General features: G+C 32.2%; 1 protein-coding gene across 2 annotated transcripts; it reads left to right on the top strand.

The window, feature by feature from the left end:
• Nucleotides 1-7402: 7402 nt before the first annotated feature.
• Nucleotides 7403-13143, top strand: LOC104803755 (homeobox-leucine zipper protein ATHB-8). Of its 2 annotated transcripts, none has more exons than XM_010527801.2 (19): nucleotides 7403-7783; nucleotides 8408-8605; nucleotides 8904-9063; nucleotides 9349-9449; nucleotides 9533-9623; nucleotides 9744-9839; nucleotides 9937-10050; nucleotides 10170-10253; nucleotides 10350-10505; nucleotides 10584-10658; nucleotides 10752-10858; nucleotides 10945-11140; nucleotides 11242-11427; nucleotides 11522-11602; nucleotides 11682-11816; nucleotides 11898-12211; nucleotides 12359-12455; nucleotides 12570-12719; nucleotides 12829-13143. In XM_010527801.2, exons 2-19 carry the CDS (start codon nucleotides 8412-8414, stop codon nucleotides 12973-12975), a joined length of 2484 nt encoding a protein of 827 aa, XP_010526103.1. In that variant the 5' UTR covers nucleotides 7403-7783; nucleotides 8408-8411; the 3' UTR covers nucleotides 12976-13143. The 2 variants fall into 2 exon arrangements, with proteins under 2 accessions (XP_010526103.1, XP_010526102.1); XM_010527800.2 differs by having other exon boundaries at nucleotides 8405-8605; nucleotides 12829-13142.
• Nucleotides 13144-17805: the final 4662 nt, after the last annotated feature.

The following is a 17805-nucleotide window of genomic DNA, read 5'->3' as shown; positions in this document are numbered from 1 at the left end:
GAATTACTTTTATTGCTACATCTCTTCTTCTTGTTGTTGAATTACAATGAAAATGACTCACATATTTATAGGAAAACTATGAGACAAATAAAAAGGAAATAGAAATAAATAAGATCGATACACAATATTTGATATAATATTATGTCCATTATTATTTCTAATCATATCTTAAAATCAATATTTCCTTCAATCACATATTTATTTTCCTATTTCAACACAAAGAATGTGATTATGAAAAATCTTAATAATAATCCCAACTTCTCAATAATCTATTAGAAATCTTTTTGGAACGTCTAAATGATATCAACATCATAGTTTTATATAAATTATAATATTGAAAATTCCACTCTGTAAAATAAGCATAAAGAGATTTGGTTCAGCATTAAAGTGCGGCCGCCGAATATTCTCACTAAACATTTGATTGAATAAATAAATAACAAATAATTCACCCACTAATGAATTAAAAACAAAAAATAAAATTAGTTTCGCTACTGGGCCGAAGTTGTGGGCCCAATAGGCTGGATCTTCGCCGATTACTGGGTCCCACCACTTCGCTGTCGGCCCACCACAACCAATCTTTGAGATCTTTGGCGTGGTGTTTTACTTTTACTTTTTACTTTTATTTTATTTTATTTTTCACTAATGTTTTTAAAATTATTTTCATCGTGGACATTTTTTAACTTTAAGGTTTCTCATGTGCTTTTCCTTTAGAAAAATATTATCTTTATCCATATATTAGCAAAATATTCAAACAGACAGTGATTTTAATCCATTTAGAAAGAAATCATATTTTCATATGTTTATTGTTTTATTTGAATTTTAATTATACTGAGTCAATGAGATATATTTTATGTTGACTAGTTTCACTAAATTAATTGAATTATATATATATATATATATAATTTTGTTATACTTGTTAAATTTATTGTGATCTACATTTTACGAAGTCGCAGAGGGTGGTAATTGGTGAATATTCATCTTGATTATATCAAATATTAAAATAATATTTTATAAAACTCTTTACTGTTGTAGGAAAATATAATTTGTCATTTTTATATCTAGTGTGTGGGACTGTGTGAATTCGATATTTATTTTTCGGGATATTCAATTTAATATTAATTTATACTATATCTTTAATGTAATCGTGACATTCAATATGTTGGGAAAATTTTCCTTGAATTTATAAAAATAAAAACCATATGTTGTAAAATAAAATATAGAAATAAATTGCGATGCGATGAACGATGTGACAACTTACCACATTTGGAAGGCAAGAGGGGACATAAACAACAGAAGCGTACGGGACTTGACGTCACCGTTAACTAATCCGTTACGGTGACGGTAAAAACAGACGGCGTGGTGTTCGAGAGGGAGGAATGTCTGGTGGTGTTTAACAGCTTCGTCGTTACGCCGAAAGATGGAAGGGACACGTGTACTCTTGACACGTGGACCCTCTCGCTGGCGCGTATCCCCACGCGCTTGTGTTCTTGTCAGGAAACATGAACAATACATCCCACTTTCCTCGGTTTTGTTCTGAGTTATCTTTCACTTTTAGATTTATTGTGTAAACTCATAAAAATTCGCATGTTTTTACAGTTTCATTGGCAATTTTAATATTGTGTAATATATATTAATATAAAAAATAATTGGAACCATCTTACTTATAATGGTTAATTAATTTCTAATTCATAGTCCTTGAAATAAATAATTCAAATTATGAAAATATAATATAAACGGCGAGTAATTAGACTAGTCTGAGAATTTACCATTGCTCAAATTATCTCTTAAAAATGTAATTACGGTATCTTCATATTAATATTAATATTGGATTACAATACGCAAAAAATATATTATTTTTATATATAATCTCTCGTAGATTCTAAACATCCAGTAAACCGTCATATTTTTAACATCTTGAATCATCTCAGCTTAGAAAACATAATTTAGAAATATTTTCTGAAACTTGAATTTAAAAAATCAACGATCTTTTGTCTTTGGACTTTATACTAAAGATATTCTCCAAAAAACTATAAAAATTTATTGTCTGAAAAAACAAAAATTGAATTTTAGCCATTATAAGATAAACGTAATGTGAGAAAAATATATATTAATATAGAAAATAAAGCTGTTATCTTGTTTTTATTTTTTTTCTTTATTGTTTTAGTTTTATAATATTATTATGATGTTGGAATAAATAGATAAATTAAAATTAAATGGAAGACACCTAAGTGGGCGATAAGAAGCACGTTGTAAAAGGAAAGTGCTCACGCGTGCGGGGCCACACGTGTGGACCCCATCTCCCCTCTCTTTTGTCGTCATGCGCATGCCTACGCCTCTCCCTCTTACTATTTCACATGTTTTTTTTTTTTATAAATATATTTCGCATTGTATTTTTTTTTGTTAAAAAGCATTATTTTGTTTATATTACTTTATTAATAATTAACATATAATACGATATTCATATGTATTTGATTCAATCCAAATTCAATTCCCTCGTTATTAAAGTTTTGATACAACGTTCATTTTCTTTTTTTCTTTTTCCTTATTGGTTTGATATCCAATTTTCGAAATATTGGTTCATCTCGATTTTTCAATATAACGATTTCTGTAGTCGTATTAAATATGTTTACGTTTTAATACACTGGGGATCGCTAACATATTCTAATTAAATTAAGTCCATAAAATTACCAAGCAGTTAACATATTCTAATGGTTTCCATAGTATAAATTAATACAAGATGTATATTGTAGTATAAGCATCAATGTGTGAAAGTATAAAACGACGGTCAAATCATACGTTTCATAGGTTCATGTATGATATGACTTCACTAAATGGTGAAGTCAACCCCATTTTTCCAATGTGTGAAATTATTTCTAGAATGCATGACCCATGATATCCCATTAATTGGCGTGTATATATATGTGCTTATATATAACCCACATGCACACATATATACGCGTTTCCGTGTTCGAGAGGACGATTACAATATCCATGAACGAAATATTAAGTTCCTCTCAGATTTGAAAAATAAAATACATTTGATTTTTATATCGTATTTGAGTTTCATTTATTCATTTGAACCAATTTAAATTTAATCAATTTAATTTTAAAAAAAAATTGTATTCAATCGACTATTATATACGTTATATTTAGATCCATTACATCTGTACATTTCATTTGATGTCGTTGATCAAATTGCATAGATATATTTAATTGGAAATTAGAGGATATAATCAGATAAATATGTATTTAATTGAGAACATTATTACCACTTCAAAAATATAATTTTTAAAAATATAAAAATGTAATGTTTTTATATAATATAAGCCATGTTTGATTGGGGATAAGTTCAATTTGTGATATATGCATCTTTTTGTATAATAACGATCGATATGAATCATGTGTAATTTGAAAGAAAAAAATTAGTTTGCTAACAAAAGAACTTTGCCACATATTCGAAAATTGCATCTTTAATCATTCCCCATTGTTCATCTGAATATACAATTAATGTACAGGAAACGAAGACACTTACAATGTTTATCAAGAATGTTTATTTTTGAATATTGATCATATTATACATCATATTCCATATTTATTATTAATTAGGAAAATAAAAATACTTAATTTTTAGACAACATGGATTAAAATCTTAATTATCCATAGATATCAATAAAATTTTAAATTTAAAAATATCTACAAAATTTACAATTTCTATTAATTTATTTAATTTTACTCAATATAAAATATTGCTATGATAGTTATATGCTATTATAAATTTTAAAATTGAGGTTAAAATAGATAAATGAATAAATATATGATTTTTTTATATATATATTTTAGATAGATGGATATTTATTCACACTTTAGAATATTAACAATTTTTTTTTGGTTTTTCTCATCCGGAAATTAGTTGAAACACAGATTTAATTTGCAAAATTTTATAAATGGAAGTTAAAATTCCACATTTAATTAGACTTAATATATATATTAATGAATCATCTTAATCTAACATTGGATTCGTTGAAGAGTCAACCCACCTAATTCGGTCTGCCATTATTACGGTCTTTATCAGATTTTCCCCTAAGTGGTTTCAACAATAACACCCTTTATTTTTTTTCCTCTGTCTTTTCTAATTTGAATTTTTCACTATTTTTGTTATTTCAAAATAAAATATAAATAAATGGGTAGTTGGATCGATTTTGCATTGACTCTTTGCCTTAATGTTGAAAACAAAATGATACCAAAAGAACAAAATAAAGTTGATTTCCTTTTCTTTTGTTTTGAGGTGAAGCCTTTCAATTTACTCTTGTTTGGTTATTTTTGTTTTTATTCTCCCCACAAAAAGTTACATTTTATGGGTAATTATGTTATTGTTTTCACCTTTGCTTATTACACACATATAATTCGTACACTATCGAAAGTTTCTAGTAAATAAAATGGTCTTCATCAATCATGATGAATATGCTATCATAATAAAAAAATAATATTATTATTATTATGTAATAGTTTATTGGTGATATACTATTAGCAATATATATTACATCATTAAAAAACGTTTTCATAAAAGACAGATTAAAATACATAAAAACACTTAAAATTATAAATAGAAACGGATAAAAATAGTTGTAATTAATTTAAAAGCATTAAAATTTTAAATTTCATCTCTAAATGTATTATTTTGATCCACTATGATCTATGTTTTGTTTGTATAACATTTGAAATGTTTGATACAAAGCATATTGATTTAGTTATTTATAAAATAATATAACCGACTACTTTAATGCTCATTTAAAACAACAAAAAAAAAAAGCAAAGACTCGATGGCCATAGAAAATATAAAATAAAAGAAAAATAAATAATATACGATCCCACTTATCATCAATTATTAATGGAAGCTTCAGACTTTGCTTGCTTTATACTTATATTTATGCACTCATAATTAGATTGGCCTCTTATCTTTTCCTTTCTACAAGCTTTTCTTAAAGTGATTCTTTTTATTTTCCAGTTATAATAATAATAATAATATTATGATAATTGTGAAAAATAGAATAATAACATAACTAAAAGTCGATATCCGTTTTGTTAATTTCTTTGATCGACAGAAAGCTAATATTGGCCCGTTGGCACCGTTGACATACATGTAATCACATGTGATATCGCATCGCAAAATATTAAAGTACTTATTATAAATAGGTGAAAAGAAAATTACAAATATAAAGATTAGTATAGGTCTTGGTTTTGTACATTCGGTTACCAAAAACAAAATTACAGATATGATTATGGTGTCACAAATATAGACACATCCAAGCAGACATATATAACATATGTCATGCATAATCAGACTTAATTATTCATATTAATTTTAATTAGAGATTTGCAAGGTGGTACTACTATGATGGTGTATATATAATTGCAGAAGTTATAATATAAGAGTTCATCTATAAACTTCAATTACATTTTCTAATTAATCTGAAACAAAATATTTTTGTTTAGTTAGGAGACAGAACACTGATTTTATCCTCAGCTTGTTGCTTAAAGCAGCAATAAAATAAGCTTTATATATCCTCCTCCTCCGAGGCAAGTTCGACTTCCAACATTCCATATATAAATCAGGCAAACACATGCATAGTATGATTTTTGACATGTAAATAATATATTTATTAAATATGGTTCGTTTATACCGATTTATTTAACTATATAATTGTATTCAATTATATGCCTCCAAAATCAAAATTTTATCATTTCCATCTCGTTAGTTATAATATTAGTGAATATTGTGCGTTAATCTCCACCTTGGCTGATGAATGCCAATGTATGATATATTTTATTTTGTATGTCTTCAAATCATTTTATGCAAATAAGAGAAAACTTGTTCCAAGCTTCTCGATCTATTTCTTCATTTTTCTGTTTTCAATTTTATGTTTTTATTGAGATTATAAAGAATTGGTTATAAGTTATTTTTAATTTTAAAAAATGGGTTGAAAGGAATATTTTGTTTTGGTACTTGCTTTATGTTATGATGCAAAGAAAGGAATATTTTGTTTTGGATAATTACAGAGTACGTGGCAATATCATGCATGGGCATGGATATTGTCCTTAGAGGGGGGGGGGGGACAATGTTGTAGACAAATTCTGCATGCAAGTCTCACTCGACATATATATATATATATATATATATATATATATATATATATATAAACAACATATGCATATCTAACAATCATCATATTATTTATGAAATTCAAAACAATATATTAAAAAATGACTAGGATAAATATAATGATGATGATGACTACATGGAATTTTATTTGCGTTACAAGAAACCAAGGACGCATGCAGCTTTTTTCATCATTCTGTCCTTTCTTCAACTACCAAAATTTACTTTTATATGAATTTTTTTGGGAACTATATATTCACTACTTGTTCACAAAAATATATGGAAACGGGATCACATACTTCGATTTTATAATTCAACACGCACCACAAAATTGTATGTACATAAGCGCATTTTCTTTGTAAATTTATATGTTAATACTTATCTACTTGCTACTTGTACGTACAATGACCAACCACATTAATGCAATGTACATCTATTTGTTTAAAATCAAAGGAAATAAATTAGGGAAACTGGAAAAATGATATAATATAGAATCGAACTTCAAAACAATGGACATTACGAAAAAGACAACGTGGATATATATATATATATATATATATATATATATATATATAAGTTGATCCAATAAACAATCATATAAAATTTAACAAAACAAATATATATTCTAAATAGTTGAGGACTTCCGCTCTACTCACTATAATGTAAATATGCCCGTACCTTATGTACATGCATATATATATATATATATAATGTGTGTGTGTGTGTGTCTATATATATATAAACACGCATACGCGTATATTTTTTTTTATGGGAAATATATTCGAATCTTTAATAAGAAGTGATCGTGGAAATCTCGGTAGATACCTAAGAGTGGAGTTGAAAGAATCTTGTTGAATCAGAGTCTCGCATAGGCATATATATATATTATGGTTTTCATCATTTCGTGAGTGTGTGAAAGAAAGGCCAGACAAAGTGGCAGAAAAAGGAGCAGGAATAAATAAATATATTTAGGGGGAATAAAAAGACCAAAGTGAGGGATATAGTGTTGTCTGGTATGAAGGGTTCTCACTCCCATCCTTTTCAACGCATCCCGACACACTTGTCATCTCATATTTTTTTTTACAGGACACAATTCTATTTCTGATTCGAAATTAATTACCCAAAAAATATAATTATCTTTTTTTTAAAAAAAAAAAAATAAACCGCAAATTGACGGAGCCTCTCTCTCTCTCTCCCACTAATACACAAACTCTTGTGCACATATATACATGTTTCAGAAATCTTGACCCTTCACTTTGTCCATCTATCTGTCTATCTACTAGAGAGGGAGAGGGAGAGGGAGAGGGAGAGAGAGAGAGTTGCAGAACTCTGTTTGAATCCAAAGTTGTTCTCTTTCTTTCCACTTTATCATGTTTCAGAGGTTTTGTCCAAGGGATCTCCATCGTTAATCTTAGAGAGAGAAACAAGAAGAAGAAGAAGAAGAAGAAGAAGAAGAAGAAGAAGAAGAAGAAGAAGAAGAAGAAGAAGAAGAAGACAGAGTGGGTTTTCTGTGGAGAGAGAGAGAGAGAGAGATGGCAGATGGGCTTCTAGGTATCTCATAAGATTCTACTACCAAAGAGAGAATAAATCCGGTCTTCTGGGTATCGAGGGTCTTGAAGAACAGCGGTATCTCTATTCATTCCATCTCTCTTTTTCTTTATGAAAAAAGTTCAAAAAAAAATTACGAGTCTAGAAACTTATCTTTGATCATCATATAATTCTCATGAACTTGAGCATCACCCTCCTCCTTCTTCTTCACTTAGCAAATATGGCTCTCTCTCTCTCTCTTAATCTTCCAGTGCCAAAGACTAATCTCGAGATGTTTAATTAATTATGTGGAATTAAAGGGTTAATTTAAGTTAGTTGATTAGATCTCAATTATTATTAGGAAGAAGATATGAAATTTACTGCAAAACAGCTTGGTTGCCCACGGTGATTACAAATTTTGACATGTTCTTCGTTCACAATACGTGAAAAAGAAAACCCACCTTTCTCGAACAAAAAGTTCGAAATCTTTGGTGGGTTTTGAAGATCAATAGCTGGATCTTTCAACCTTGGAAGCCAAGTTCATCGAAAAACCAGTTAAAAAATCTCAACAAAGAATCGATCAAGTAACCACTACTGTATGTATGGTCTTTGGTTGAATCTTCGGTATCAAACATCGTCATTTCCTGATCGGATCTGACGGATAACTAATCACACTTGTTATGAATCTGATGCCGGTGTATATATTCACATATATGTTAGAAGGAAGATGGGCGGTGGAAGCAACAGCATGGACAACGGGAAATACGTCAGATACACACCGGAGCAAGTCGAAGCTCTCGAGAGACTCTACAACGACTGTCCTAAGCCGAGCTCTATGCGACGCCAACAGCTCATCCGTGAGTGTCCGATTCTCTCCAACATCGAACCTAAGCAGATCAAAGTCTGGTTTCAGAACCGAAGGTAAACAATATCAACCTTCTCTTCATTTCTTGTGACCCAAGAAACCTGCTCTCAGATTTGGGCACCTTTAGCTGCATTGTTTGAGCTTAGATTCTGAACCCTTAAGGGTTGGTTTGAATGTTTTCCGATTTCGGTTAAGGGATCAAACCAATGAATCTTAAAGCTCTCTGAGATTAGGGCACCTGCCTTAGCTAAAAACTCGAGTGCTTGGCTGTCCTTTCTGGACAGGCAGATCAAAACTTTGGGAGAAATATGTTTACTGATGCTGTTTTGGATTGTGTTTTCTTCTGGTTCACAGGTGCAGGGAGAAACAGCGGAAAGAGGCGTCGCGTCTTCAAGCGGTGAACAGGAAACTAACGGCGATGAATAAACTTCTGATGGAAGAGAACGACCGTTTGCAGAAGCAAGTCTCTCAGCTCGTCTACGAGAACAGCTATTTCCGCCAACACACCCAAAACGTATTCCTCTGACCTAAAATCTCTGCTTTGTAAGGGTATTTTTGTCATTTTGTATCAGGTTTAGCCTAGGGTTCTTATCATATATTCTGCATATTATATTAACCAATGTATTGTACAGAGAAAATACGATTGGAACCATAGGTTAATTCCTACACATAATGACAAGAATACCCTTATAACAAGTAACGTTATAAGAGTTAACCTAGCAGGTTAAATCTTGTACGCAATGACAAGAATACCCTTATACCCATGTGCGAGATTCTGATGAGCTTGGTTCTTGTGCAGGCGAATTTAGCCACCACGGACACGAGCTGTGAGTCGGTGGTCACGAGCGGTCAGCACCACCTTACGCCTCAGCATCCACCACGAGACGCCAGCCCTGCAGGGTCCGTCACGAAAAGATCTAATCAGTTCATTTTATTTTTTTTGGGTTTTGGGTCGAAATGATCGATCTTTCTGGTTCTTTCAGGCTGTTGTCCATTGCAGAGGAGACATTAACAGAGTTTCTTTCGAAGGCCACAGGGACCGCCGTGGAGTGGGTCCAAATGCCTGGGATGAAGGTTATATGCATATTATATAACAATTCAAATGTTTTGTAACCATGCATTATAATTAATGCACCTTTATATTATAATCTTAGCTTAACCATTTTCCATTTGTATGATTCAACAATACTGCAGCCTGGTCCGGATTCCATAGGAATCGTTGCTATTTCTCACGGATGCTCGGGAATCGCAGCCCGTGCTTGCGGCCTTGTAGGACTCGATCCAACGAGGGTAAGCTCCTTTGATTAATTTTCCTCTACTTCAAGTTCTCTGCAATGATTCAGACAGACAGATAAATTTTAAGACATTTCTCATGAAACTGAAACAGGTTGCCGAGATCCTTAAAGATCGACCTTCGTGGTTACGAGACTGCAGATCTCTCGATATCATTAACGTTCTCTCCACCGCCAATGGTGGAACCATCGAACTCATCTACATGCAGGTGATATACGTATACGTATATACACGCATATATTTTGTATCGAAACCTAGATATTTTAGCTTCAACGAGTTCAAGAACCCGATCGCAAAGTTTGCATCATGTTTGTTTTGTTATGACAGCTTTACGCTCCGACAACGTTAGCACCAGCTCGAGACTTCTGGATGATGCGTTACACTTCTGTCATGGAGGATGGGAGCCTTGTGGTACAGGAAACGATTATCAGATTCCGTACCTACACGAACAATACTTCGTTTTCTTGATGATTTTGATGATCGATTGTGAATTTTCTTTTGTTATAGATATGCGAAAGGTCGTTGAATAATACACAGAACGGTCCAAGTATGCCACCATCTCCACACTTCGTAAGGGCAGAGATTTTGCCCAGTGGGTATCTCATTAGGCCTTGCGAAGGAGGTGGTTCCATTCTTCACGTCGTCGATCATTTGGATCTTGAGGTATGATCTGATTCGCACTTTTTTCCTTTGGTATCCAATCTTTCATCTACCGGACACTGAACATGAATTTCCTTACAGCCATGGAGTGTGCCTGAAGTTCTGCGATCTCTTTACGAGTCATCAGCATTGCTTGCTCAAAGAACTACAATGGCCGTAAGATTTTCCGGAATCAATTCATCGGTTTTTCGATCCATAAACATCGAAGAACCATACATAACAATCGCTCGCCTTTTTTTTTCTACGTAGGCTCTTCGGTATTTGAGGCAAATCTCTCAAGAAATTTCTCAGCCTAACGTTACCGGATGGGGAAGAAGACCTGCAGCTCTGAGAGCACTCAGCCAAAGACTCAGCAAGTAAGTTTTTTCTGCATTGAATGATTGTGTATCCATCTATATATGGCTTGAAGCATCTGACCTTTTTTTTTTTGGCGTATGAATAGGGGATTCAATGAAGCAGTGAATGGATTCAGCGATGAGGGATGGTCGATGATAGAGAGCGATGGGATCGATGATGTGACCGTTCTTGTGAACTCTTCGCCCGGAAAGATGATGAGCTCTAATCTCCCCTTCTCCAATGGCGGTTTCCAATCTATGCCTAACGCTGTTTTATGTGCCAAAGCTTCCATGTTGTTACAGGTACAGAATTTCGATCTGCAACATTAAAACTGGTGATTCTTGGTCATAGTTTTGGACCGACGGGCTGAATCTCGATTAACGATAATCTTTCTTGGGTTTAGAACGTTCCTCCGGCGATACTCCTCAGGTTCTTGAGAGAACACAGGCAAGAATGGGCTGACAATAGCATCGACGTGTATTCTGCGGCAGCCATTAGAGCAGGGCCTTGCAGCATACCGATCCCTCGTCCCGGGAGCTTCGGTGGTCAAGTGATTCTCCCTCTCGCTCAAACCATCGAGAACGAAGAGGCAAGTTTTCCAAAAGGACATCGATCACATCCAATATCTGTACTGTGAAAACATTTGATCTGTAACCTTTTCCCCGGTTTCTTGTCCGAAACAGTTCATGGAAGTCATAAAGCTCGAAGGGTTGGGGCATTACCAAGATGATATGATCATGCCCGCTGATATTTTCCTCCTGCAAGTAAGTCCTCTTCCTCTCGACGATTTCGCCTAAATATAACTGCATGATTCATTAATATTTTTCTTGTCGGACGATTCAGATGTGCAATGGAGTCGACGAGAACGCTATTGGAACCTGCGCCGAGCTAATATTCGCCCCTATCGACGCCTCTTTCTCAGACGATGCGCCAATAATTCCTTCAGGCTTCCGAATCATTCCAGTAGATTCTAAATCGGTATATATGTTTCCTAGATCGATTTTGATCGAGTAATCTATCTTTGTCTAAACCCTAAAGTGATCAACTGTTAACTGACAGGAGGGATCGAGTCCAAACCGAACATTAGACCTAGCCTCGGCTCTAGAGGTGGGAGGGCCGGGAAACAGAGGGGCCGGAGATTCTTGTGGGACTAGGGGAAGCACAAAGTCGGTTATGACAATCGCATTTCAGCTCGCCTTTGAGGTGCATCTGCAAGATAGTATCGCCTCGATGGCGAGACAATACGTGAGAAGCGTGATAGCGTCGGTTCAACGTGTAGCCCTCGCGCTATCTCCTTCCCATTTGGGACTCCCCGCTCCTCCAGCTTCCCCCGAGGCTCTCACCCTCTCCCGCTGGATTTGCCAGTCTTACAGGTCGGTCCCCTTCGAGAATTCACATAATTCCGCAGTTCAATACAGTTGCTTATAGAGATTTCACATAATTATGCAGTTCAATAAAGTTAAACCTATAATGTATAATCATGAATATGAATCGATACTTATATTTTCAATGTAACTCAGATGCTACCTCGGTGTAGAGCTCTTGAAAACTCAAGGGACTGATATTCTCAAGTCTTTGTGGAATCACACCGACGCTATCATGTGCTGCTCCTTGAAGGTACACAAACAAAATCAAGTTACTTGCGACACACGCAATGTATAGCCTAGGGTTAATGTCGGAAGATTTTCTCATGTTCGCTTCTAACCGAAATGAGCCGGTTTAATTAAGCAGGCCTTACCGGTATTCACGTTCGCAAACCAAGCCGGTTTAGATATGCTCGAGACGACGCTGGTGGCGCTTCAAGATATAACTTTGGAGAAGATCTTTGACGACAGTGGGAGGAAGACGTTGTGCTCTGAGTTTCCTCAGGTCATGCAACAGGTACGTACGTAGACATGTCGGTCCATAAAGGGATAATGAGACATATATAATATAATATGATATGTAATAAAGTTTTTTTTAAAAAAAATTGTGTTGAAATTGGGAATAGGGATTCATGTGTTTACAAGGAGGGATATGCATGTCGAGCATGGGAAGACCGGTTACGTACGAGAAGGCCGTTGCATGGAAAGTGTTGAACGACGACGAAGAACCTCACTGCATCTCCTTCGTCTTCGTTAATTGGTCTTTCATTTGATTATTATTATTATTATTATTATTGTCATTAGTCCTAATTAAACACCTTTTTTTGTTTTTATAAATTTACACTCCTAATTAAAATTTTGTTTTTATTTATATATAAACACACTCCGAAAAATGGGTGTCTAATATCCTCTAGAACTATTTTATCCTCTTCTTGTCTTTATTTAAAATGCACAATCCTTTACATTTTATTTCCTTCCAATCTTTTTTTAAGAAGCCAATGATGATTGAGACAAAACTCTCTTGATTTCTTATTTTCAAAAAAAAAAAAAACTGGTAAAAGGCGAAAATGATGAAGATAATTTGATTTGAAAATAAAGAAGATTTAAATGTAATATTATTACCGTTTTCCTTAACAAAAAAAATTATTACCGTTTTGTTTTGAAATTTTTTAGCTGACTAAATTTAAATTCAAATTTCCGCAAAAAAATCTTAATTAATGACGGTTGAGATGAGTTTATATAATCAATGACCGGAATCTAAAGATCGGTTATCACACATCTAAAAATCGACGGTTTAGATCAGATAGTTGTGATCATCTTTGGCTGAGATGAATTTCCAAATCGACGGTTGAGATCGTTTTGAAAAATCGGACGGTTGAAATATAATCCTTCTTTAGACAGTTGAGATCGATTAATAAAAATGAACGGTTGAGATGATATGGTATATTTAACTATTGATAAACAGTTGAGATGAGTTTATAGAAACAATGGTCGAGATTGAATCTAAAGATCGACGGTGAGATTTGTATTTTGTATTGGACGACTGAGACGAAATTTTATTTTCGACGGTTGAGATCATCTCTCAAAATCGGACGAAAACTAATATTTCTTTCGAACGGTTGAGATCGAATTGTACGAATGGACGGTTGAGATGAGTTTGTATAATCAACGGTTATACAATCAAAGGTTAAGATTGATCAATACAATTAGACGGTTGAGATGAGTTTGTGAAATGTACGGTTGCGATTGATTCAAAAGATCGACGGTGTGGATTGTATCTCTGTATCAGACGGTTGTGGTCATATTTTATATTCGACAGTGCAGATGAATTTACATAATCATAAGTTGAGATCGTTTCGTAAAATCGGACGGTTGAAATCTAATATTGCTTTTTGACGGTTTTGATCGATTTATACAAATAGACGATGGAGATGAGTTTGTATAATTAACGGTTGTTAGTCGATTGATACCACTAGACGGCTGAGATGAATTTGTACAATCAATAGTTGAGATCGAAGAATACGAACGAACGGTTGAGATGAATTAGTCAAATCTATGGTTGAGACTTGAGATCGAATCTAACGATCGACGGTGAGGATTGATTTTCTGAAATAGTCCATGTTATGCTGCAAATAAATTGCAAAATTACTTTTTTTTTTTTTGTAATTCAACGAAGTATAAAAAGCCCATTGAACGAGAATTTAAATTTTAAAAGCCCAAAAAAGGAAACTGCAGTTACTCTGAATTTGAAATAGTCATGTTGATATATTGAACAATATTAATATATCAAATTTTTAATAGATATTACGCTTAAAGATGGATATTACAACGTATCAATTTTTAGTGTGCCACATCAATATTTTTCTCATCTAATCAACAAAAAAAATTAGGAAATTAATGTGTATTCATGCGATATTAAAACACGTAAAAGACCATATATTACACATAAAATAATATTATAGTGTACATATATATATATATATATATATATATATATATATATATATACACATACAAATACAACGCAAACGTTAGGACACTTTTGGCTATGATGCTGCAATCTCGTGGAAGATTTACATCAACTTTTCTTTAGCTAAATATTATTTTTTTAAAGTAATTTCTGTGTGGTTAAACAAATCATATCTGTTAGTACTAAATAATGTATAACTATATTTGTATTCATTTTGATATAAATTTTTTAAGATTAAATGTTTCGAATTCAAATCAATGCCGAGAATATAAAAATAATTGAACACCGAAAAAATCAAAAAATTATTTAAAAAATGAATAATTTATAATAAAAATAAATTGAATATATTTAAAAAATGAAAAAAAAAACGATAATAATCAAATTAAATGTAAAAAAAATAGAAATATTGACCCATAATTATTAACGGAAAATAATTAATTTATAAAAATGAAAAAATCTAATGATAATTGAAATCCCCATTGGACCATTTACCATAGAGAAAAAGAAAATGAAAAGGGGCTTTTTTGAAAGAAAAAAAAATCGCAATGGAAAAGAAGAAAGGTCCAAAGGCCCTTTTGCATGGTCTCCAAGAATTGTCATTATTGATATCTTTGAGGCTCTTTTGACATTAGAACATGCTCAAGGTCCCTTTCTGCATACACTCCAATGACTCGCATAATCATTTAAATAAATTCAAACATTTTATTTTATTGATATCTTATAAAAATTTATTTATTGATGTCGAATAAGTCTATATATACAATTTAATGGATTTTTAGTGGAGCTGCCTGTTAATAAAGAAAGATAACTCAACTAAAAAATATAAATAATTAAATTAAAAAATTTATAAACTCTTTACATTTGTCAATAATCTAATTTTATAAGGTTGGAAGTGATAAAACTTGTAAAGTTAGATGATTTTTCTAAAATTCGATATCAATATTTACCTTATAAACGAATATTCCATCAAAATTTTAAATGTACAAAAATTTCTTTATATTCCAAAATGATCAAAATAGTTACATCAAGCCATTACGATCACTGATTATATATCTAATTGCTTATCATCTTAGACATATATAACGAATCACGAGAATCATCTTCAAATTGCTACTTCAAACGCTACAATTTTATATTTAATGTATAATAATATATATGTAAAATAAAAAACAAGTCTAAAAGACATTTATTAATCTATTTTTAAGCTAGATTATATTTTCTATTACACATAAAAATGTGTTTCTCTTTTTTGTTCTTCCTCTCGTGGTGACATTTTCCTTCCCTTTTTTTTGGCCTCTTCATTCATTCTCTATTTATTTCCTATACCTTATTCTTTTTTATATTTTGTGGAAACTTTTTTTTTATATCAGTAAATTGTCCAAGGTTCGAACTCGTAACCGCGTGGCTTTTAATTGCCCCACTTTACCACTTGTTCTGTCTATCTTGGATATTTTGTGGAAATTACAAAGGCTTAAACCCAAATAAACAATGGATTTTAGGTTATTATAGTTTTTAATAAATTTATATAGAACACGCATTTTTAATAAAACATTTAATTTTGTGACAAATAAATATAATGATAAGTAATTTCTATATATGTATGTAAAATTGTACATATGCATTATCTTATTATGAGATGTGTAAGATGAATTCAAAAGCGTAATGCTAAACTTTTTTTTTTTATAACGAGGAGGTTCACGGGGCCTTCGCCCTACTTAATCTTTCTGAAAGCGGAGTCAGTCTTTAGTCATGCAATTAATTGATAATACTAAACTTAATTGATAATACTAAACTTAATGTTTTCCCATATACTAGATAGATAAATTAGCTGCTTAAAATGCAAATTAGAACTCCTAAAGACAAAATGTTTTATTGTACGCATACAATCTATATGTTTCTATTGATTTGACTGATTTGACCGAATGACCATTTCATGACACTCTAATGATGTCAGTTTTGCCGCCCACACGATTTCTTTAATGTCTACACACATGGAATCTTCTTAAGTTCGCAGAAAGCATATGAACAAAATCTCCCCATTGAGGCAAAAGAGAAAAGAGAAAGGCTTCTTGATCTTGCCACTCCCATCACTGCAAACAAGGATATATATATGTGTGTGTACGTGTTAGTGTATAGATATAAATATGTATGTATATGTATAATCATAAACTACCATAAAAGAATTGTGAAAAGTTAAAAGAAAAGAAGAGAGAAACCATGGAACAATGATGAAAGCTAACAAGTTAAAGGCCAAAGTGGTGTGTAAGTGATGTGTCCTTTTCTCTCGTTGGCTATACGTTTTTGTTGTTCATTCCTTTTGACCACGCTGTGGAATATATATACACACACACACACACGTATATATATTTGTATTTAATCATATTGTCAAAAGGGAAGATAACCAAGAGATATATAACATTGCTATCAAATGTATCTTTATACGCGATATTGCATGCTTGGAGACTTGTGGACATTTTTTTTATTCTTTTGTCTGTTTATTCCATCGTGGGATGATTCGTTTTATGACAATGAAATCCAATAATGTTACTCGAAAAATATTGGTCGGAGATATTTGTGCTGTATCACAAGTTTTATTTCATGCATAAAAATCATATAGAGATGTTTATTTTTTATTTTCTCACTTTTAAGTTTGAATAGTATATATAAATATATACATTTCGCTTGTAAATCAGAAGCAATTTTTTTTTTTTTTTTTTATCATTGATTTCGTTTTTACTTGTCTTTTGCAAAAACAATACACCGGTATATAAATTTATTCCATAAGTGAATAGACTGTATTAGACATATGAACTTGTTTGATTGTTTAAGATTTCTAATCAAATCTTGAAAGAGTCATAGATATAAATAGAGGTGTAAAATTCATAGATAAATACATATCACCAATAAATTTAATTCCATATACTATTCTATTCCATTTAATGTCATATATTCAACCCGGAAACTATCATTTCTAGTTACAAGACCTCTCATGCAGTCATGTTCACATCCCAAGTAGTTGAAGGGTCAAATAATTTTTACTGTTGCAAGATTTGATATCCCATTTTGTGAAAAGTAAAAAATAAATAAATAAATAAATGTTTTATGGGTCGACAAAGCGACAAGAAAACGACAA

This window comes from Tarenaya hassleriana, unplaced genomic scaffold, assembly GCF_000463585.1.
Source record: "Tarenaya hassleriana unplaced genomic scaffold, ASM46358v1 Cleome9, whole genome shotgun sequence".
In the NCBI taxonomy this organism is placed as follows: Eukaryota; Viridiplantae; Streptophyta; class Magnoliopsida; order Brassicales; family Cleomaceae; genus Tarenaya; species Tarenaya hassleriana.
Note: the sequence above shows the minus strand (reverse complement) of the source record. Positions and strands in the feature narration are given on the sequence as shown.

What these genes read in the sequence shown, in the direction of transcription:
- LOC104803755 (XM_010527801.2), top strand. Translation starts at nt 8,412, where the DNA reads ATGGGCGGTGGAAGCAACAGCATGGACAACGGGAAATACGTCAGATAC. An exon ending in CGAGACGCCAGCCCTGCAGG is followed by an intron (nt 9,450 to 9,532) that starts GTCCGTCACGAA and finishes TGGTTCTTTCAG; the next exon opens with GCTGTTGTCCATTGCAGAGG. An exon ending in TCCAAATGCCTGGGATGAAG is followed by an intron (nt 9,624 to 9,743) that starts GTTATATGCATA and finishes ACAATACTGCAG; the next exon opens with CCTGGTCCGGATTCCATAGG.